Below are 22,512 nucleotides of genomic sequence, written 5' to 3' on the forward strand. Positions count from 1 at the left end.
TGGACTATTTCCATGGTACTTTATCAGGTGAAACGTTGTCTGATATTTGCTTAGACCTTTGCATTTCAAATGGCCTTGCATACATATCTTTTAAGCACTTTATGGAGCTTTACTTTACTTAAGCCAGTTTTGACACAAAATTGACATGGTTGTCTAAAGAACAGTGTTAAGAGAATAAAAAGTCCTTTGTGGAACTCTCCTATTGGTTCAGGCTTCTTACTGGAACCTTTATTTGTAGAAGTGTAGATGTGTGCAAAGAACCACCCTTTTTATAAACTGTGGTATCAGACTGATCAAACACACAAATGTTTATTTTGTACCTGAGTATGGCGAACCTGTTCTTAGAGTGGCTGCATTAAGATACGTCTATTTTGTTTGTCTTAAAATCTTCAGTCATTTGAATAAGGGACGGATGTACACTTATAATATTTTAAACAATTTTAAAGGAGTAGTTCACTTCCAGAATAAAAATTTGCAGGTAATGTACTCACCCCCTTGCCATCCAAGACATTCATGTCTTTCTTTCTTCAGTTGTAAAGAAATTCTGAGGAAACATTTCAGGATATAATGGACTTCTATGGTGCCCCTGAGTTTGAACTTCCAAAATGCAGCTTCAACAGGCTCTAAATGATCCCAGCCGAGGAATAAGGGTGTTATATAGCGAAACAATCAGTTATTTTCTGAAAAAATTGACAGTTTCTATACTTTTTAACCACAAATGCTCATCTTGTCTAGCTCTGCGTGAATTGTTTTTTCCAGTTTAAGACAGTTAGGGTATGTTGAAAAACTCCCATCTCATTTTCTCCTCCAACTTCAAAATTGTCCTACATCGCTGTTTTACCTTTTTTGTAAAGGGCATCTTGGCTTCGTTGCATGTTCACTCTGTAAACACTAGGTCGGTACTTCTGCAGCGATTTAGGACGATTTTGAAGTTGGAGGAGAAATGAGATGGGAGTTTTTCTACATACCCTAACGATCCTGATCCGGAAAAAGCAGTGTTTACGTATAAAAGTACATAAATCATACATTCTTTAAAAAAAAAAAAAATTTAGAGCCCTTTGAAGGTGCATTTAAACTGCATCTTGGAGGTTTAAACTCCAGGGCACCATAGAAGTCCACTATATGGAAAGAAATCCTGAAATGTGTTCAGCAAAAAACATAATTTCTTCACAACTTGGAGAGACATGAACATCTTGGATGACAGGGGGGTGAGTACATTATCTGTACATTTTTGTTCTGGAAGTGAATACTCCTTTAAGACACAAGTTGGATGTGGTGTTGGACAAACAGGGGATTTTCACATAGTTTCTGGGAACAAGTACATTTCACACCTGTTTAACTCACAGGAGCTATCAGCTCAAATGTTCCCTCCCCCACCTCACTGATGGCCTTGGTAGAGCAGCGTTTGGACACAGCCTGACTCCCGGCTCCGTTCTCAATGCTGAGACTATGGAAACAGTTTCTATCCCAACCCTCAGTTTATTTAGTGTGGAACCTCCGGTATACACCACTTACGCTGATAACAATCTGCCTGTAAGCAAAGCAGCACAGACAAAGCTTAGAAAACAGCCTCCATGCTCAGAAATGGGCATAAGAACTATACAAACACAACTGACCATTCATTCATGCAAATCCATCCAGGTATTCACAGTAGTAGTAGTCTGGTTTATCAGCACTTGGTAGTACTGATAAATTGCACCTCATGCATAACTCACCGTTTATAGCTTACAACTGCTCAACATCGTGTTAAATTCGAGATAACTTTTTGATTTGCATACGCCACACGGAGGTATCTTCAAAGTCCTGTTCGAATTTCCCTTGAGTAAATAAGTCACTCATTAGCAACCCCATGCTAAGCGCTACATTCCAGTGAGGGGAGCTTGTGAGATGTAAATGACAAATGAAAACACCGTCAGAAGGCTAATGGGGTGTTTGATGAGAACTTCAGGTGATAAGGGACCATGTACACAAACTATTTTGATTAGTAAACAAATATAATGTTTCATGGCTCAATCAAGGCCTAAAGCTCACAGCTGGCTGCCTTCAAGGCTAAATGCAAAAATAGCTGTTTAAACATGGAGTCTTTCTCTCTTGCTCTGCACACCTGATGTTTCTTCACACAGAGCAGTGTTTAAATAATGTCAAAGGTGAATTGTTTAACTGAATGACAGCTTATATGAAGGGGTAGATGGTGTCAGATATGAAAACTGCTAAATTAACGAGACAGTTCAACACTTTACTCACTCTCATTTTGTTTGCAAAACCACATGATGTTTTTTTCTACTGTGGGATACAAAATGAGATATTTAGCAGAATATTCATGTTGCTCTTCTTCGTATGACAATTATTGGTAACCTGGGCCTGTAAAGCTAGAAAACTGACAAAAAAAAAAAAATAAATAAAAACGTAAAAAGCATTGATATGACTTGTGTGCTACAAGCCTTTTGGAGTGATGACATAATTATGGTGCAAGGACCCTACTGGAATTGCTCAGTTTCTTCTTCTCCAAAATGAATCTCATTTTTGAGGGCTTAAACATGCTCGAAAACTCATGAAACTTTGCACACACGCCAAAGTGGTGAAAATTTACATTTGATATGGGTTTCCAAAGTGGGTGTGGCAAAATGACTCGATAGCGCCACCCATAAAATTTCAACGAAGTGCCCCTCGAGCTATGTTTCACACACATGTACGAAATAGACACATGTAACACACCAATACCTACCCGGTCCCCAAGTCCCCCGGTACGAAGTCCGAAACCCAACAGGAAGTCTGTTATTTTGAAATTTTCGGCAAGTTTTGTAAAAGTTTTGGTAAGTGTAATCTAAAGCCCTTTGTGACATTAAATTGTGAAGATATTGAGTTTTTGTTGATGTTTCGTCATGAAAGAGGAAGTTATAATTCAGGTATACAACCACCAATCTGCACCATAATTCACATGTTTGATAAGAGTCCTGTCCTGAACACATGCCCATGACCATATTCAGTCATAGCCAAAGTGCCACCTGCTGGCAACAGGAAGTGGTATATTTTACACTCTAATGAACTCCTCATAGAGATTTAATGAAATCAACATTATATTTTGTCTGTCAATACTAAAGGCCTTTGCAATGTTACATTGTGAAGATCTTGAGTTTTCGTTAAAGGGCGTGTCCATGGCGGCATGACAAAATTCTATGTTTCGCCAAGGGAATAGGTGGTGTTGTAGCTCAGCCATACAATGTTCAATCTGCCCTAAACTTCACATGTTCGATAAGTGTCCTGGCCTGAACACATCTAAAGGCCAATATTCTGTTATAATTATAGCGCTGCCTGCTGGCAGCAGGAAATGACATGTTTTACACTGATTTAAACATGCAATGTCCAGTCTGCACCAAACGTCAAATGTTTGGCAAGAGTCCTGGCCTGAAGACATCTACAGGCCAATATTCAGTTATAATCATAGCGCCACTTGTTGCCAACAGGATACTTCATGCTTTGCACTAACTCAAACATACCATGTTCAATCTGCACCAAACTTCATGTTTCATAATAGTGCTGGCCTGAAGAGATCTACATGCCAATATCCAGTTATAGTCATAGCGCCACCACCTGGTAGCAGGAAGTTTGGCACATATAAATGACTTAGATATTCCTTCTATATTTACTACTTTAAATGCATATTTCCCACCATTCGCTGTTTTCATAAAGCCACCAGGTGGGTGCAAGGGCCATTTCAACGCTGCTTGCAGCTTTAATATAAGTTTGGAACCACATGACGGTGATACCAGAATTGAATTTTGGTGTGAACTATTCCAAAATGGTCAGGCATGCTTCATCTAATACCATTATGCTAGTAATGCTCTCTGTTTTGCTCCCTCACAATTACAGTTTAAAAAACAAAAAAACAAAAAAAAAAACAGACCATCTAGTCAGTACTTATGCACACTTTTGATACGTTAATCTGATAGATAATATTTTTCATGCATCATCCACTGATGTCATACTGCTATTTATGTCATCATCTGTGATCTGACTGGACAAAACAGCAGCCACGGACTAGTGCATTAAACCCTGACTCACGCAGCGTCATAAAATGAGAAAGGGGAGGACAAGTCAGTTTTTCCATGACCCAAAAGCTGGTCAGACAAGAGGGAGGAAAGTACAACCTGTTATGTCAGTATGGCTTGAACAGATGCTAAGGAAATCCATCTTCATAATAGACATACAGAAAACATCTGGGAAAATGTATAAATATAAAATGCTGGGTTAAAAACAACCCAACTTGGATTATTTAGCAACCTAGCGCTCTGTAAATATTGGACAGAACACATGCTGGGTTATTTTGACCCAGCTGGTTGGGTTAAATATTTTTACCTAACATGCTGGGCTGTTTTAAGTCAACTATTGTTTGAAAATGATTATATTGCTGGATTAAAATGGGCTGGAAATGAAAAATCACACATAATTATAGAGGCAACAGCGATAATCAAAAGATGAACATTTATTATTAAGCAAGAACACCCATGGACAAAAATGGGTGAATACAGCATACAATCTTACATACATTTAAACTCATTTAAGCATTTTAAAAGTAAAACATTTAAAAGTAGAACTGTAATTTAAGTGTATTCAATCGTACTCTGTAGTCACTTTTCACTGAAATAGTGCTAATCTCAGACCACCGACTCGCGTTTCACTTGTAGCTGAAAGATGCCGTGACTGACTCTATAACTTGGCATAAACAAACAGTAATGAGATTAGAGAATATATTTTACCATCAAATTAAATTCAATTCCATATTGTAATGAATAGAATCAATTTATGTTATGCAAGGCTAAAGGCATTTCCATCATGCGAAAACACCCACTGCTGATGCAGATGACTGACATCTCGTCTTTGTATGTCGCATTGCGTAAAATAATATAATTTACAGCACAGTAAAGACTTTATAAACAAAATAAAATGTATACAAACCTTTATTTCACTGAAGAAGTGCACCAAATTGGCAGCGCTGTGAATTGCTCTCTCCTGTAGAGGATGCGAAAAAACCTGCGCTCTGACTGTAACTCAGCAGCTAGGTTGTTTTGTCGGAGACTCAGCGGTTGGCTCAAAAAAATAACCCAATATTTAATAACCCTTTTAAAATGATCCAGCAGCTTAGTTACAGAAAAACCACCCAGCACCAGGGTAAAAAGATATTAAAAAACAACCCAATAAAATGACCCAACAAGGTGAACCCAGCATTTTTAGAGTGCAGAAGGACTACCCAGCATCTGGGTAAAAATATTAAATACAACCCAATAAAATGACCCAAATAAAATAAATATAAAATGTAAAATGTAATGACTTTTCACTGACCAACTGAAATTTGAAAATTAAAAAAAAGGGGAAGAGAGACTTTTCTGCTTTTGAGAGAAAAGCAGGTCAACACTACCTAATCCTGCAGCTGTAAGGGGATGCCTCAGAGCTTCAGAAGCCATGAATATGTGTAGTAGGTGTCTCCACCTGCTTTGCCGAGTTGGTTGTTTTTTTTCTTGTTAACGTGGATGGTGTCAAAACAGGAAATATTGTCTTGCAGCACACACACTAGACTCTGTGCATTACTTGGTAGCAGTAAATATTTGTCTAGCAACACCAGATCTTGTTATGACGCTTCTTTTCACAGGAAACCTGTAAAACCACTTCATGAGCTATCATTCAACACACTGTTGGAACCAAACAGGCTTTACATAATTTTCCTAAATAGAAATTTTAACTTAAACATCAGCATTCAAATACATAGTGCATCTGAGGTGTATGAGGTTATATTCACTTCCTTAGCTTCCTTTTCACTGATAATGACATCGTTCATGAGTGTGCCAGCCTGTAGGAGGAGCATAATGTCTTGCAAAAAAAGACCTATGAGGGCAAACGCCTATTATTTTAGCTTTGAGGCTACTAAATGATGCCTCAATGTGCATGAAGCAACCAACTGAATTGTTTACCCAAAAATGAAAGTTGGCTGAAAAGAGTTTGTTTCTTCACTAGAACAGTTTTTAACCTTTAAAAGAGGGTGTTGTAATAATATCAATAAAAATGCTGAATGATGTCCAGGTTAATGTGTCAAAATGAGCACATTTCTGGATTGGTGTCTATGAAAGACAAGCACAAGCTTTGGAAACACTAATTCAGAGTAACCGAATCCCAGCATTTATCAGTTTTATTAGGAAGTTGATTCGGTAAGCACGAAAAACAAGGGAAGTTCCGAATCGTCAGGTAAACATTTTTTACGGATGGCCGAACATCCATGCAATCATGTGAAATGCATCAATTATTTTCTCTGGCCCTCTTACTGCAGTGCTTGAATAAATATTGGTACCAAGCATCAGCGAATGCGCAATAGGAAACATTTCCCCGCCGTTGTCACTAGGCAACCTTGAAACGGATGACTCAGAGAGCTGACTCAATAGGTACTGTGACGAAGTCAGTCAAGAAACACACACACACACACACACACTCATACACTCACCATCTGTATGCATAGAGGAAATCTCTTAGTTGAGGTAGAGAACTAATCCCTGTTTCTTTACCTGCTGGCTCAACACCTCTGTGTTCAACAGGTGTGTGTTCATATCTTCTGACAGCCTCCACCCAGCTTTCTCCACACCCTGTAAATAAATACAAACACACACACCAGCAACTACCCACTTACTCTGAATATCTGTTGAAACAACTACTTTATAAATAAAGACACTACATTATTTAGCTAAGCATTTTAACACATTTAATGAGGATGTATACCATCTTTTATTAATATTGCATGCGATTATGTATAGATCATTTTTAGTGCAAGTTTTGTTTGTAATTACCTGAAATTAAAGAATTACTTTTCAAGCAGCTGTAATAAAAGATGTATTTTCACATAAAACACTGAGGGGCCTTAACTCTGTAGACACTGGCTATATTCAGAATACTGAATGCTTATTATTTTGAAAAAAGTATGTGAAACAAGAGTCATTATGCAACAATAAATGTTTCAAAATATTGTTTCAACAATGACCTCATCACGCTGCAAGTGAGTAGCATCCTTTACCACCTTAAATTAATAAATATGATAATTTTCAATTTATAATTCAATGAGATGTAATCATATCTTAACATCTGGCAGGCTAATCAAATAATGAGTTGTAGAAAAATATGGCTGTAATTATTTACGTTTATTTGTTACACAGGATGTGAAATGTCAAGTCGAGCACATTGCATTGTGCATTGTGTGTGGATGTGGTATTTCAAACAGTGTGCACTATAGAGTTCTGTATGACATATTTTTGTAGGCCAAAATCTGGCAAAGCGTTAGCATTTTAGCTCTTCCGGTTTCTAAAAAATAGTTTTTTGGTTAAATGCTTGAAATAAAGTCTGTGGTTAACACTCAAGATATTTTCACATTTTATTCTATGACATATATAAAATATATAAGTAAAATGCCCTTTTGCTTTTTTCTGCAATAATCTATAAGCCAATGAATAAAATATGTGGACTAGAAAACCAGTCATGAGGGTCAATTTTTTTTCTGAAAGCTGAAATAAGCTTTCCATTGATGTATGGTTTGTTAGGATAGGAAAATATTTGGCTGAGATACAACTATTGGAAAATCTGTAATCTGAGGGGTGCAAAAAAATCAAAATATTAAGAAAATTGTCATTAAAGTTGTCCAAATGAAGTTCTAAGCAACGCATATTGCTAATTTACCGTAGGACATTTACAAGATATCTTCATGAAACATGATCTTTACTTATTATCCTAATGATTTTTGGCATAAAAGAAAAATGTATAATTTTGACCCATACAATGTATTTTTGGCTATTGCTACAAATATATCCGTGCTACTTAAGACTGGTTTTGTTGTCCAGGGTCACATATTTGTTTTTGTTTTTTTTTTTGTCGAGGGAAGAGGGAGATGCTGACTTTCAGATGGCCTACAAAAATTTATCCACACTGCAGAACTCCATATAAAGTATGACTGAACAATTAAACAGTTAATATGCTGATTTTATTAACATTAACAATTACTTAATAGTAATAGAGTGTTTTCATGACCAGTCATCAATCGGCCATATTGGCGGCCTAGAACGTGAACAATTCCACTGGGAACTGAAAACTTGCAAATTTTGCTGATTATTGCTGCTGAAAATGGTCTGTACCGGGAGAAACATCTGGAGTACTATAGACTTGTAAACGTTATAACAAATTAAGGAGAGAAGTGCAAAAAACTGAGGAAAGAAGGAAGTTTGTGGTTGGCCAAACTGAACCAGGATTTCCAGGGCAAGAATCTTGACAACATCCAAGTTTGTTCTTATCATTTCCGGTCAGGTAGGTAAAGCTAGGTAACTGACTAAACCGTGATGTAGGTGCAAACCCTCTAATGCCCTTTCCAAAAAAAAAAAAAAAAAAAAAAGATATGATCAGAATATTGACCAATGATTATGCACTGTAATCGTACTGTGTCGTACTTTTTTTTTCTTGTTTTGTTTTTTTATTCATTCAGTAAGCAGTGACTAAGTAAAATAACAGCATTTGCTCACACCAAATTCCTCGAAGACTTCCAGGCTTACCTCAAGACTCAGTTTCCAATGCTTTGTGCTCTTGTCATGCATGTAACTCAAACAGACTCTGCACTTGGGTTGAAATAAGGCAAAATGTGTGCGCCCTCTGCTGGATATTATCCAGAAACATTCCCTCAAATTGAATTTAGGACACACAGTGGCCAATCGTGAACACAACACCATATGAAGAATACCAATGGAGTCTCAAAATTTTTATTGCACTGTTGCCATTTTTTATTAATATATAAATAGATATAAATATGCTATATTTATATTATTAACATGTTAGTAAATAAATAGTGTGAAGCATTTCTGTCACTTATTTATCATTTATGTATTTTATGTATACAGATAATAGTGGAATATTCAGAATATACAGATAAAACATACATTTAGCCTAATACCACCAGTTCTGAATCTTCTTTGCACTGCTGTCCGGTTGTGTGAGAACAACGGAAGCTCCATCTCTGAGGACACACGCACAGGATGTCCAAGGTGCTCCTCTGGCAACAAAATCACTGATGCTGGAGTTTTACTCAACACACTCATTCAGCATCAGGATATTGTTCCCAGCTGGCAACAGATGCACGCATATACACATACATACCCATTAGGTCTGAGCGTGGGGAGGAGCAAACATGCAGCTGGTAGTTCAATCAGACACTTGACAAGAAAGTACAGGGAGCTTCGGGTTTCTTCATGAGGAATTTCGTACACTTGTCATGGTTTTGCTCCAAGCTTCTGAAACTGAAGACCTAACAGCTACCATTAAAATGACCAGCTAAAAGCACTGAGACAGAGAAACTGGAGTAGAGGTATTATTGCTAAACCCAAGAGTCTTACAGTATGTCATTCCAAGGTGTTGTTCATTTTATATACAGTATATATGTTTCTAAAAAGACTGTGATGTAAAATAGTATAAATGCTAATACAGCTTTTTGTAATATAAATGAAATCAGACACAAGAAACCATGAGACTGAAGTTCTCAGATGAATCATCTGGGATCATGATTCCAACGCTTCTCTGTCTTACCCTTAATTTTTCATAAATCACCAAGGGGAATGTGCTCACGTTGTTGCACTATGGCAACAGACCTTGTAGGGGTCCCGAAGCATAGCATGCTACCAAAAAGAGAGGAGGTTCACTATTTTAAGTGGGTTTGTGTTGATCTTCCCACCAATTGAGTGGTAACACTTCACAAAAAAAGGGGCCCAGAACCTCACGCTATCCTTTTACACATGAAGAGCAGAATCATCATATCCCTCAAACAGATGATAAGTGACACCAAACAATCCATGAGAGCTGTGTAATTGGATGCCTTTGGGCTTATTCTGAGCATGCAAATCAGAGCCAGTGGCGCGGAGAGTTACATGCCCCACTACAACAGCAACTCCATTCGTCTGGTGCCCCGCTGCATTCTGGGTAGGGGACAAAAATGAAACGTCAGCCTTGGCTGCCGTAACCTTTTTTGGAAAAGTTGGGAAGTGCCTCGTACAGCAGCTCTGGTGTACAGACGGCCTGAATAGTGAGAGTAATTCAAGATGGATTTGTAAACACAAATATATTACCACCTTCTGCTTAAATTAAAACAGCGCCGTACATTGCATCATTAATTTATGTGTTTAGAAATCAGACCTGCCCATAAAATTTCAAACTAAGCCATTTGAATTTAATACAGTGTAAATATCACCATAATCACTGTCTTTTCTAAGTTTCAGCTCAGCAGGTAAACTTCAGATCACATTCTTTTATTTAATAATAAATATGTTGCAAAGGATCGTATTTTGTGCATTTAAATAGTTTAAAATAAACTATGTATGTTGTATACATATTTATTATGCTAATGTAAGTTATTTTATAATGTAAATGATAAACATTCTATTCCACACACAACGTTCCAGTTATTTTAGTATAATCAATATACTATTATTACTTTTTGTTCATTTTTAATTAGAACTGTCCTGACTTAATGTTAAAGGTTAGGTAATTTTTCATGCTTTTATTGTTTTATATATATATATATATATATATATATATATAGTTTTTATTAAATTTTAAGTTAGTTTTTACTGCTTCAACTTAAACTAAATGAAAATGAGGAATGTCTAGAAAGTTTTTATTATTATTATTATCATTATCATTATTATTATTATTATTATTATTATTATTATTATTATTATTATTATAGTTTTAGTATTAGTTAACAGTAGTGACCCTGATCTAAGGATGGGTTGATTTGGTACTTGGTGTGAACTACTGAACAGTCTAAATTAGAGCGGTAGGAAGTTGGCTGTTAACCAGAGATGCAACAGGGAGGCCAGTTAGGGCGACCTCTACTCTTAACTATTTACAGTCCTCTTGGTTTGACTGAGGATGCATAAGGATAAACATTCTATCTGACATAATGTTTACAAAGCCCAAAAGAACTAACTTTGTGCAATCTGTAATGTAAGTTAAACTCTGTTGTTGTAATACATTTGCTACAAAATTCACAATATTTCTCCAAAAACTCACCATAGTTTGAAGAGGATTTCGGTTGTTTGCCATTTAAATAAAATATATGAAATGCATACACCTTACTATTCAAAGAGTCCCCCTAGTGGATCCTGAGGTGAAGTGTCTTCAAGTGTGGCTCAAAGATTTCCATTACAATTCAATAGTGGATTGAAAATACAAGGTATTTTAGATTATTACTGTTTAGCTGTTCACATGATGCCACAGTTATGATTTTAATAGTTAAAGAGTTAGATTAGCAAACAGATCAAGGACTGTGTTAATTTTTACTGGGGAATCAGTGTAACACTCTGTATTCTCAGTAGTCGGCTTTACATCCTTAATCTAATCCTGTATAGAAGCTATATATGGGCAGGGATGTTCAGTAGATTTCTCTATATGCTGTGTCACTATAATTTAAAAATAAAAAAGCTCTGTCAGGCTCGGCAGTCTGCCTGCCTTTGCCTTTGCTCTGCAGTCATGGATCAGGTTTACAGGTCCTGTGGGTGACAGGACATACTGAGAATATTAGTATTTTTTTTATTTGATATACCACAAATCAGTTTATTTGGAAATACTTATACATTAAGTACATATGCTAAGATGTTTTTATGCAAAAGACATTGTATATGTGCAAGAAATTAGATAAGAAGAGAGTAAACAGAAAACATCTGCTAAAGAAATAGAACACCAATTATTTTGGATGGCACCCAGAAATCATTAAAATCTGGATCCTACTACTTTATCTTGTTGTGAGTTTTATTAATAACTTTCATTAAGCATGTTAACTCACATCACTACATGATATAATACTAATCAGGTCATAGTTTGATTTAGTTGTATAGCGTGAAATGGAAAGGTACGGCATGAAATTAATGAAGCAATTAAATCAAAATGCATTAATAAATAAAGACATGGAATAAGATAAATTATCATCTGTTTTTATAATTAAAAACCAAATTAAATCCTATATATTAATCACTTTCATTTCTGCAAACTTCAACAGCAATTTTGATATTGAGTCTAAAGTGTTGCATCGCAGCTTCTGAAACTTGCACCTGTCCTATAATGTTTCTATTTTCCTCTCTTTTCCATGTTTACAGGATAGAGTTTATGCAAAGAAAAATGTCACCTGTTTTCAGTCTGGCAGACGTCTCACTTACTAGAGCAGTAAAACTGCCAGATGAGATCTGTACCAGGCTGAGAACGTATATATGTGATCTCAAAATAGAGAATCGAAAAAAACATTTACCGGACGAAATGCTATAAAAATGCAATGCCAGATTTGTATCCAATGTCATAGCTGTTTGCTGCCATTCTGCTAAGTGTGAAGTCCATCCAAGAGATACTGTCATACTCATAAAACTAGAGCCAGGCTTGTGGCGGCTCAAGGGAAACCCCAAATGTACTGTACAAGCAAGCAGAGGGACAGTCACTGAGTTGTAATGGAACTGGCAAGCTCCTGTTGCATAGCTGACTGCATTTCGGGCCAAAACTCACTGAGTGAAAGATACTTGGGACTTTAACAGACAGGGCACACAAATAAACCTCAAGTGAAACGTCTGGCTATCAATATAGCGAAATTCACAGTTAGCGCTATGCTAAACATTGTAGCATTCTTTAAAATACTCAGTCATACGTCCAAAACGTTTTTTGAAACTTTGCCCATGTGTACAGGCCCTGTATTAATTGCCACCAAAAACAGGCCCTGAATTAATTCAGCATTTATAATGCTAATACTTGCACTTAAAATAGGAATTTCAGCTGAAACTGACTTGGTTTCCAGAGAGCAAAGATTTTGTGAAAAATAAATGAAAGACAGTCTGTTTTTGATAATCACTAGTCTAGTGATTGTACATAATTCTGTTTACGTTACTGCAATAGTAACAAACAAAGATTACAGTACATACAAAACATACAAAAGTCCTTTCAATAATAAACAACTTATGGTTTAATAGTTAACAGAAGTACGAAAATTCTTAAGAAATAAACGGAAAGGAGTAAAAAAAATATACAAAAAAATGCTGTCATCATTCAGGGTGTGTATTTTAGCTTTAATGTACGTTTTTTTAAACAAAGCAGATTTTTGCCATAGCAACAACAAGAAGCTAGTGGAGTGCCGAGGCGCTTTCACTCCAAAATGGCGGAAGTGTATGGCTGCTGCTGGGCGCTGCTGTTGCAATGGAATGGCTTTTACTTCTTGTCAATATAAGTTCTTTGACTTAACGGACACGCGCATATGGTGGCCATTGGACAGACAGGGCACACAAATAAATTTGTGGCCATTTAAATGCAGCTCCAAATGGCTCTAAACGATCACAGCCAAGGAAGAAGGGTCTTTTCTAGCGAAACGATCGGTCATTTTTGGAACAAATTGACAATTTATGTACTTTTTTAACCTCAGATGCTCTTGTCTCTTCTCTGCAATGCACATGTCTGTGAAATCCGTGTCAATACAGTTAGGGTATGCCGAAAAACTCCCATCTCGTTTTCTTCTCCAACTTTAAAATCGTTCTACATCACTGTTTTACTTTTTTTGTAAAGGGCATTTGATCTTCTTTGCATGTTCACTTTGTAAACACTGGGTCGGTACTTCTGCAGCAATGTAGGACGATTTAAAGTTGGGGAAGAAAATGAGATGGGAGTTTTTTGGCCTTCCCCTAACTGTCTTAAACCGGAATACACAGAGTTCACACAGACATAGACAAGACAAGCATTTGAGGTTAAAAAGTATATAAATTGTCAGTTTGTTTAGAGCCCTTTGAAGCTGCATTTTAACTGCATTTTGGAAGTTCAATCTTGGGGCACCATTGAAGTCCACTACATGAAGATAATTCTCGAAATGTTTTCCTCAAGAAACATAATTTCTTATCGACTGAAGAAAGAAAGACATGAACATCTTGGATGACAAGGGGGTGAGTAAATTATCTGTAAATTTTAGTTCTGGAAGTGAACTACTAAAAGGAAACAAGTGTTGTTATATTAAAGTTCCAAAGCTGAAAATCAGCATTGGCTCAGCTTTATGGAATAAAACAGACAATTGTTTTTTGAAAATTATTTTTGTCCATACAAAAAAAGTCAAATACAAATTAGTCATTGAAGTTTTTCAGACACTATTAAATTTCATTGTATGGATGAAAACATTTCTTTTGTCCATTCCACCAAAGAAAGAAAGTTACATGCAGGGTTAGCAGGTTTTCACAACAAAAGCCCAATCTCGTTTCGAGGGGGGTCCCCCATAAAAAATCGCGTTCTGGGAGATAAAACACACATATTTTTTGTCAGGGTTCCCCTTGTGAATTCGTATTTCAGGGGCTAAATATGACGTGAAATATGACATCAAAAACAACCCAGGGCAACAGTGTTGAAGTAGCCTAAATCCGCAGGAAAACCACAGACTTGGCAACATTGTTTGCATGTGCGTGACAACATGAGGGTGAGTAAATGATGACAGACAGCTTGCAAGGCCTCTGCATGTCAGCATGGCATTGGGAAAGACCCGGAGCTCCTGGGGGGCTTTTCTAATTTTCAGCGGCACGAAACCAACTGCTCACAAGTTTGTTGGATAAAGAGTACATGAGATCCACAGTGTGAACTGTCCAACACTGTGGCATGATACATGAGTGCCATTACACAACTGATCCAAGTCTTGGTGATCTCATTGTGCAGGGCCAGGACTCTCTCTGGCCTTTTGCCAGCCCAAGGGGAATTCGCAGCCTGGCAAGATAGGCTGCTCAATTAGCGCCTTCATGTATTTCATAGACATGGAAGTGGAGCAGGCTATGGCCACAACCCTCACGTGCAATCATTGGATAGGAGAGACAGGTGTTGCGTAAGACCTCATTTCATCTGCGTGTAAATCAAACGGTGGGGAAGAATGCCCAAATGTGCTCTAAATGTGTTTGTTTTGTAGGTGTCTTCAGATTTACGGCTAATGATGTGATCTGTGCCGAGGTCATCTCAGGGTGTCCATACATGCACACACAAACATTCCAACCTACACACACACACACACACTTGGTGTTGAGTGATTGATGCTAGGGAAGAGGAGGGGCGGGAACTGAAACTGAGGCGGCCGTCTTGGCTGAATCTGAGAGTCCCATCGGCATGCTTCCATCACAGCTGGTCAGCTGGAAATAGATAGAGATGCAACTGAACCCGAGAGACGGGAACAGCGCAATCTGTGTCCTCGCTTATGGAAGACACAATCAGCTTTAATTGGGGACAGCTTTTGAAAGGTATTTCCATCCTGAGAGTTCCTCATTGTAGTCATCTAATGCTCTGATGACAATGCCGGTGGCAGATCAAGAGCAATTGATGATACATCAAACAAGCTGTAAATCTATCAAGAGAGGCTTAGTGAGAAATCTCAGTCTGTTACTGAGAACCTTGGCGTGGCAAAAAGCGTCTCAAAATAAAACAGGGCGTGTTCCAGACATGTAATGATTTAAATTCTGTAATTGCAACGCATTGGTAACTTATCAGCTTATTAATCATTTCTTTTAACTACCTCCTGACATATTTAACAAGTATTTATTAAAAAAAAAAACAACACAGGAATAAACAAATACATGGGTAACTGACACATAAAGTACACATTGTAATATCAAAATTGAAAAGAATATCTCACTTGAAAATAAAAAACTCTGTCACCGTTTACCAATTCACCAAATTAACGTCATTGCTAAACCCGCATGACTTTATTAAATACATGAGAGGATATTTTGAAAAATGTTCCAGCTGTTTTTGTGCATACAATGAAAGTGAATAGGGACCAAAACATTGGAGCCCACTAACACTGATTGTATTTACAATAAACAAACACATAAATAAATACAATTATTTTTTTGAGAACATAACATTTTTGTACTACCCCTTTAATGTACATAAGAGAATGGGTGTATCTATCATCGTTTTCAAATTGTCCTTCAATGTGACAAACACATTTGTGTTACGAAATGCATACAAAACTAGTTCTAAAACAAAAAGCTGTTTTAAATCACATGGCAGGACATTTTTCTAAAAGTATTTCCCAATAGCTACCTACAATCTCATTAAAAATGTACAAAAATTTTTAGGGGTACAAAAACTTATTTACCCACAAAAGGTTCATAGTAGTACTTATTGCTACATTTAGTAATTAATATGCATCTTTTGGGAGTAAACAATATACAATGTCCCGGTTGCACTTTATTTTAGAGTATGCGCACTTACAGTGCACCTACCTAAAATTCTGGATATATAAGTTAACTACATGGGGTAGGGTTAGGTTTAGGAGTAGGTTCAGTCTTATTACCTAGTTATTGTAATTATTATAATAAGTACATAGTATGTACATGAGGAACAGGACTGCAAAATAAAGTGCTACCATTGCCCCTTTATGGGTACTGCTGTTATACCCATAAAAGTACAATGTTGCACTTTTTTCTGAGCTAAAATTGTTTAGTTATTAAAAAGAGCTGCCATATATTTCGTAAAAGTCACAGAAGGAGACAAAAGGTCATCAACAACGAACAACCACCATTACGTTTGGTTTATCCACTCACATAACACACTATTTGGTCCAAAATCAGCAAAAACAATGCTGTTGTAATAAAATATACATTTACATAGTCATTAAAGCAAGAAATTGTATATTCTTTGCTATTTGTTGTTAAAATGTACAGATTTAATATGATACCAAATAATGGTATATTCTAAATCACATTAACTCACCAGGTCAGATCTTTTCTCTGTCCATTTAAAAAGCATTTCTAATATCACTAATATGGCTCCAGACGCTCTTCGATGCACCTGATGTAACATATAAACAAGGACAAAGAAAACAGTGTTATTGAGAATATGAAAAGTCCAGCCCTGATCCCCCTCAAATCCCTGTCACTCAGGAAACATGGCCTTCCTGCAAACAAGAGGTAGTATGGAGCGGGACAAGGCCACAGGGGCAGGTAGTGGGCTGGAAGGATGTTTTTGTCATTGCTTCGGCCCCTGGTTGGCAGCAACACAGGCAGGCAGACGTCCATCCTCAGGAAAAGAGCCTGCGGAGGAAGTGAAGCTGACGTCACAGCCGTGCACAGTCGGCCTGCTGTAGATCAGCACGTGCACAAAGACAAAGCTATCGGTAAAGTCACGTAAACACAAAAACAGGTGGACTTCAACTTATTGTGCTTCAATACTATTCTGGCTTTGATCTGTGAGGAAAATAAACATATTTCTCTGAGCAAAATTCTCAACAGGATCTATTTCATGGCTTTTAAATCATATTGTGTAGGCACACGTCCAATAATGACTGGGAAGCAATAACAGGATGTTTACAAAGATGTTCACTTTAAGTGAATGAAACATAATGGTTGAACCAAATATAACCCGCTGATATAGTGACACATCAAGATTAGTATAAATCATTAGATTTGTGTGTGTGTTTGTTTAATCAAATAGGTTGTGAGGTGCTTTACTCGAGTAACAATTACAAGATGTACTTCTGTGACCTGGAGAGGTCAGGTGGTGTAAAGGACACAGCTGCAGCTGACATACAAACACTGGTGGTTTTTGACATCATGACATCACGTGCAGACTGCAGGTTTTGCTGTTATAATCACTGAAGATACGGTTGGCCTCTGAATTTCCTCAGATCTGTTGAGAAATGGCTATCACAGACCTTTTGGCTGCCTCTGATATTTCAACTGCCATTAATGCATGCAAAGGTAAAGTACGAATAACGCTTCAATGAATAATACTTCGGTTGCTATAGTTGTTTGTTTTTCAGTCAGAAAAATGTTTTTCTTTTTTGTCAGAATATCCATTGTGATTTGTCCTTTTAATTTGACTCTTGCAGCAAAGGATACTTTCAGCCCAAAGACATTTTTTGCAACGATAGGCTTGTCAAAGAAGTCTCCTCCTGAGATAGAGAAGGTCTTTAAAATGTTGGACCAGGACAAGAGTGGGTTTATTGAACAGGATGAGCTACAGTTGAGTAATTTGCCTAATTACTTTTTACATGTATGTTTATGGGGTAGCTTGAGTGACTTTGTGATATGTTAGGGATATATGTGTAGTCTTTCAGCTTATTACATGGCAAATAATAATGTGGGGATGAAATATTGATTTGAATTGAATCGTTCTGTTATCTTAAAGCATTCCACTAATTCAGTACAGTGTACAACGCAATAGGCCTTGTAGTAACAAGACATTACAATAATGTTAATAATCAGTGTTGGGGGTAACGCATTACAAGTAACGCAAGTTACGTAATATAATTACTTTTTCCAAGTAACTAGTAAAGTAACTCATTACTTTTTAATTGACAAGAAAATATTGGAGTTACTTTTTTTAAATAAGTAACGCCAGTTACTTTTCCCCCATTTATTGATTAAAAGCTCTCCTGTCCCCATGTTGAGAGAAACAGGGAGTATGATGTTAGTTCTAGAATAAATGTGAACATGCATGCAACAGATTCAGTATTCCTCAAAATGAATAAAAACAGTGAAATTCAACTCAGAATATGACACAAGCCTGCAATAATTAAATATGTTAAATAATACAAATATTCTTTATGCATTTAATCCCATTTTATTAACCGATGTCTTTACTGCCGACCTTCGATTATCCAATTCAACCATGCTAATAAGCAAAAAATACTTAAGATAATCTAACATTTGTTTTCCTTTTTTTATTGCTGAAGAGTTGATATTTTTTTTCTTCTGCGGTCTACTGTACAGATGTGAATTTAATTTTCTCAAAGCCTGAGGCTTTTGGCGTGAAAAGGCTTTTACATTTGACAAAAACAGAACTTTTTACATTAAAAACAAACAAGAAAACCCTGGCCAGATTTAAAAAGTAACAAAAAGTAAAGTAATGCATTACTTTCCATAAAAAGTAACTAACGTAATTAGTTACTTTTTTAGGGAGTAACTCAATACTGTAATGCATTACTTTTAAAAGTAACTTTCCCCAACACTGTTAATAATAGTCCTTCATTTTCAATACGTTTGATAACTGATGCGCAAAATGGCAGCAGTTGTGTTTGTAAAACAAAACAGAGTGAGTCCACTGTGTGATACGAGAGACATGAAAGTAGTGCCGGTTTTAGTTACCTGGATTATCGCACTTCTACTCTGTACATATTTACTTATTGTATTATAACTCATTTTCTAGGTTGTTTCTGCAGAACTTCTCTAAAGGGGCTCGTGCTCTTACAGCAGCTGAAACCAAGGCCTTCCTCATGGCTGGAGACATGGATGGGGATGGGAAAATCGGCTGGGAAGGTTGGTATCTGAAATGCATAGATATTTTATTAATATGATAAGTATATAAACATAAAAGATTAATCTATTTCCTCATCTCCTGTAGAATTTTCAGCCCTTGTTAACGCTTCCTGAGACCAGCTGTGACTGTCAAACATGGCAAAGAAAAAAAGCTGAGCTTTGCCACTGGGATCTTGTCAGTAGTTTTCAACTGAAGCTGAATTCTGCAGGATTGTGCTCTGTCTTGTATGTTTTACTGTAATATTATATGAACTTAAAGTAACACAAAATAAAATAATTCAACAATATTTCTTCCTTGTATATTGTGTATTTAAATCATCTTAAAATAGATTTATTTTATATATGTAATTTAAATTAATGCATTTATTTACTTATTGTTTTCTAAATTTTATAATCTAAACTAAAATTAGGTAAACAATCTAACTAGGACTGTCAAACAATTAATCGCGATTAATCGCATACAAAATAAAAGTGTGAGTTTGCCTAATATATGTATGTGTACTGTGTAATTATTATGTATATATTAATACAAACACATTCATGTATATTTTAAAGAAATATTTACAAGTATATGTATTTATTATAACCTTTATATAATTTATATTATATATAAATAAAGGTTTTGTATAAACAACATATTTCTTTTAAATATATACATTAATTTGTGTGTATTTATATATATAAATAATAATTACAGACAGTACACATGCATATATTAGGCAAACATTTTTATTTTGTACACGATTAATCGCGATTAATCTTTTTACAGCCCTAAATCTAACAGATATGCACTGCAGTGACATGTAAACTACTGCAACATTTGTAATCACTGGAAATTTTGTACTGTTCATTACTACAGGCCTGTTCATTGAGGTATAGAGTGAAAAAGCCTCCTTCAAAGACAAAAACTTGTGTGTTTTATTAATTTGTTAGTAACCTGAAACTCTGAAATGTTTGCCCCTGCTCAAGCCTTCAGCTGTCCCAGAATCTGCTTAGCATCAACTTACTGCATGTACAGAATATATATGGTACAGAGACTGTAAATGGGTTGACCCCCTCCCTTTCCGTCCCAAGATAAAAAAAAACATTAAAAATATTCTTTCACCTTTCCCTGTTTAAAAAATCTTAAATGGAATTAAACAACAATTTGTAGCAAATAATAAAGAATCCTAATGAGATAACAAGTAAATCCTACTGTATTTACTATATTAATCTACATATATGAATTAATTATTAAACTGCAAAATAGGAATTTCAGTTTGTGACTCTTTCTGTTTGACACCAATAAATGGCTTAAAACTGACAGTACAAGGCTGAATGGACAAAACATGACAAACTATTTTAAATATCAGAATTGTGGTACAAATAATTACTTTACATATAAATGACATTGCACACATTTTCATGCAAAGAGTATGTGCACTAGGATGTCCCACCTATGTTTCCCATAAGGACTTAAAGCATCCCCTTTTTGAAAGGATAAAAATAGAGCTATATGGCTAGTAGACACATTTTTTTGGAAACTTTACCCAACCTAAGCAAATGGTGTCTGTTACAACCCCCTGAGACAAAAGTATAAAAGCCAGGCCCATGGGTGCTTGAGTAGTCGTCACACATCTTTGGAACAGTTGCCAGCGCAGCGCAAAGGTGAGTTAACCAGAGAGACCTTGAGGATCATACACCAGGGGTTGATGAATTTCTCTTATCACCATGGAATATAATTAACAAGAAATGAAGGAGTGAAATAAGGATTTAAATGGACTTCCAACAGGACTGAAAATGCGAAAACACATCTCTTCAATTAACCAAACCAAGGACTTTCTACTTACTTTCTCGAGTTTTTTGGATGAGCTTGCACTGATTGTCAATTACTTTTTGTGGTGTTTTTCATTTGGCAATCTCACATGAACTCAGAGAAATAATTTTTTAACTGTAGGAAGAAGTTTAACTCTAATGGGAGAACTCTAAGGGGTTATTTGAAATTACACACTGAAATTAATGTGATGCTACAATGTCAGACATTTTTATGCATCTTAATGCATCATCATCTTGTTTGCATCTAATTTACAGACATATCAAAAATGGCATTTGCTGGAATTCTCAAGGACGAGGATGTGGCTGCAGCCCTTAAGGATTGCGCTGGTAAGACACATCTGCTATAACCCGCTATAACCCGAGTTTATTGTTTAATTAGCTGATTTTTAATGTGATTTCTATTTTGTGAAATTCCAGCTGCTGACTCCTTCAACTACAAGAGCTTCTTCGCCAAGGTCGGTCTGAGCGCAAAGTCTGCCGACGACATCAAGAAGGCCTTCTTCGTCATCGACCAGGACAAGAGCGGCTTCATTGAGGAGGATGAGCTGAAGTACGAATGCAACAGACTTAGATTATTGAACTCATCCTTATGCATTTATTATATTATATCATAGGGCACATTACTTAATTTTCTTTTTTCAATCTCCTCAGACTGTTCCTGCAGAACTTCTCTGCTGGCGCCAGGGCATTGACTGATGCTGAGACCAAGGCCTTCCTCTCAGCTGGTGACAGCGATGGTGACGGCAAAATCGGAGTTGATGGTAATTCATCTCATATTCATATTTATAATATAGCATAAGATAATATAGTGATGCAATCAAACTTAAAACTCTTTGTTACAGAACATTTTCAATGCTTGCTCAGTTAGTCCTAACATTAATTGATTTGTAATCTTTTATAGCTCTTGATTTTCTAGCTACATTTATATTTAAAGCAAGTTAGCAAACCAACCAGCTAGAACATCAATAATTGTTTAGTTTTGTATTAATGTCATATGTACCAGCATATAAATAATTGAATGATGTTGCAATAGAAGGTACCTAAACTTTAAGCTGTTGAAACTGAATGAATTGTTCAAATGAACAGTGCCAGGTTTTAATTGTTTTTCTTTGTCGATGTCTTTCCACAGAGTTTGCTTTGCTTGTAAAGGCCTAAGCATTCTTGGACCCTTGTCTTTGGAACCAGAGCTTTGCTTACCTATCATCTTTTTTATATTTATTTATGAGTGCCCTGCAAACTCCTCCTTTCAAAGAACGCTTGTTCAATGTCTTGAAAAGCTATTTATTATTAATGTTGTTTCACTGCATTGTATTGTTCTGTAAAAAACCTTCTGTGTGCAAACTTACAATCTCTTTTGCACTTTAAGGAAATAAAAATA

The 22,512-nt window shown here is 36.3% G+C and overlaps 2 protein-coding genes across 2 annotated transcripts; both read left to right on the forward strand.

Annotated features, from left to right (window-relative positions):
* Positions 1–17,604: 17,604 nt before the first annotated feature.
* Positions 17,605–19,588, forward strand: LOC127174591 (parvalbumin, thymic-like). The gene is made up of 4 exons (XM_051125091.1): positions 17,605–17,759; positions 17,891–18,023; positions 19,210–19,319; positions 19,405–19,588. Exons 1-4 carry the CDS (start codon positions 17,699–17,701, stop codon positions 19,431–19,433), a joined length of 333 nt encoding a protein of 110 aa, XP_050981048.1. The 5' UTR covers positions 17,605–17,698; the 3' UTR covers positions 19,434–19,588.
* Positions 19,589–20,934: 1,346 nt separating this feature from the next.
* Positions 20,935–22,512, forward strand: LOC127174593 (parvalbumin-2). Its single transcript, XM_051125092.1, has 5 exons — positions 20,935–20,966; positions 21,390–21,461; positions 21,552–21,684; positions 21,786–21,895; positions 22,264–22,512. Exons 2-5 carry the CDS (start codon positions 21,401–21,403, stop codon positions 22,287–22,289), a joined length of 330 nt encoding a protein of 109 aa, XP_050981049.1. The 5' UTR covers positions 20,935–20,966; positions 21,390–21,400; the 3' UTR covers positions 22,290–22,512.

The sequence above is a fragment of the Labeo rohita genome, chromosome 12 (genome assembly GCF_022985175.1).
Source record: "Labeo rohita strain BAU-BD-2019 chromosome 12, IGBB_LRoh.1.0, whole genome shotgun sequence".
Classification (NCBI taxonomy): Eukaryota; Metazoa; Chordata; class Actinopteri; order Cypriniformes; family Cyprinidae; genus Labeo; species Labeo rohita.

Coding starts and splice junctions, on each gene's coding strand:
- LOC127174593 (XM_051125092.1), top strand. CDS start 21,401: ATGGCATTTGCTGGAATTCTCAAGGACGAGGATGTGGCTGCAGCCCTT. Junction 21,685..21,785: donor ATTGAGGAGGATGAGCTGAA/GTACGAATGCAA, acceptor CAATCTCCTCAG/ACTGTTCCTGCAGAACTTCT. Junction 21,896..22,263: donor CGGCAAAATCGGAGTTGATG/GTAATTCATCTC, acceptor GTCTTTCCACAG/AGTTTGCTTTGCTTGTAAAG.
- LOC127174591 (XM_051125091.1), top strand. CDS start 17,699: ATGGCTATCACAGACCTTTTGGCTGCCTCTGATATTTCAACTGCCATT. Junction 17,760..17,890: donor TGCCATTAATGCATGCAAAG/GTAAAGTACGAA, acceptor TGACTCTTGCAG/CAAAGGATACTTTCAGCCCA. Junction 19,320..19,404: donor TGGGAAAATCGGCTGGGAAG/GTTGGTATCTGA, acceptor CATCTCCTGTAG/AATTTTCAGCCCTTGTTAAC.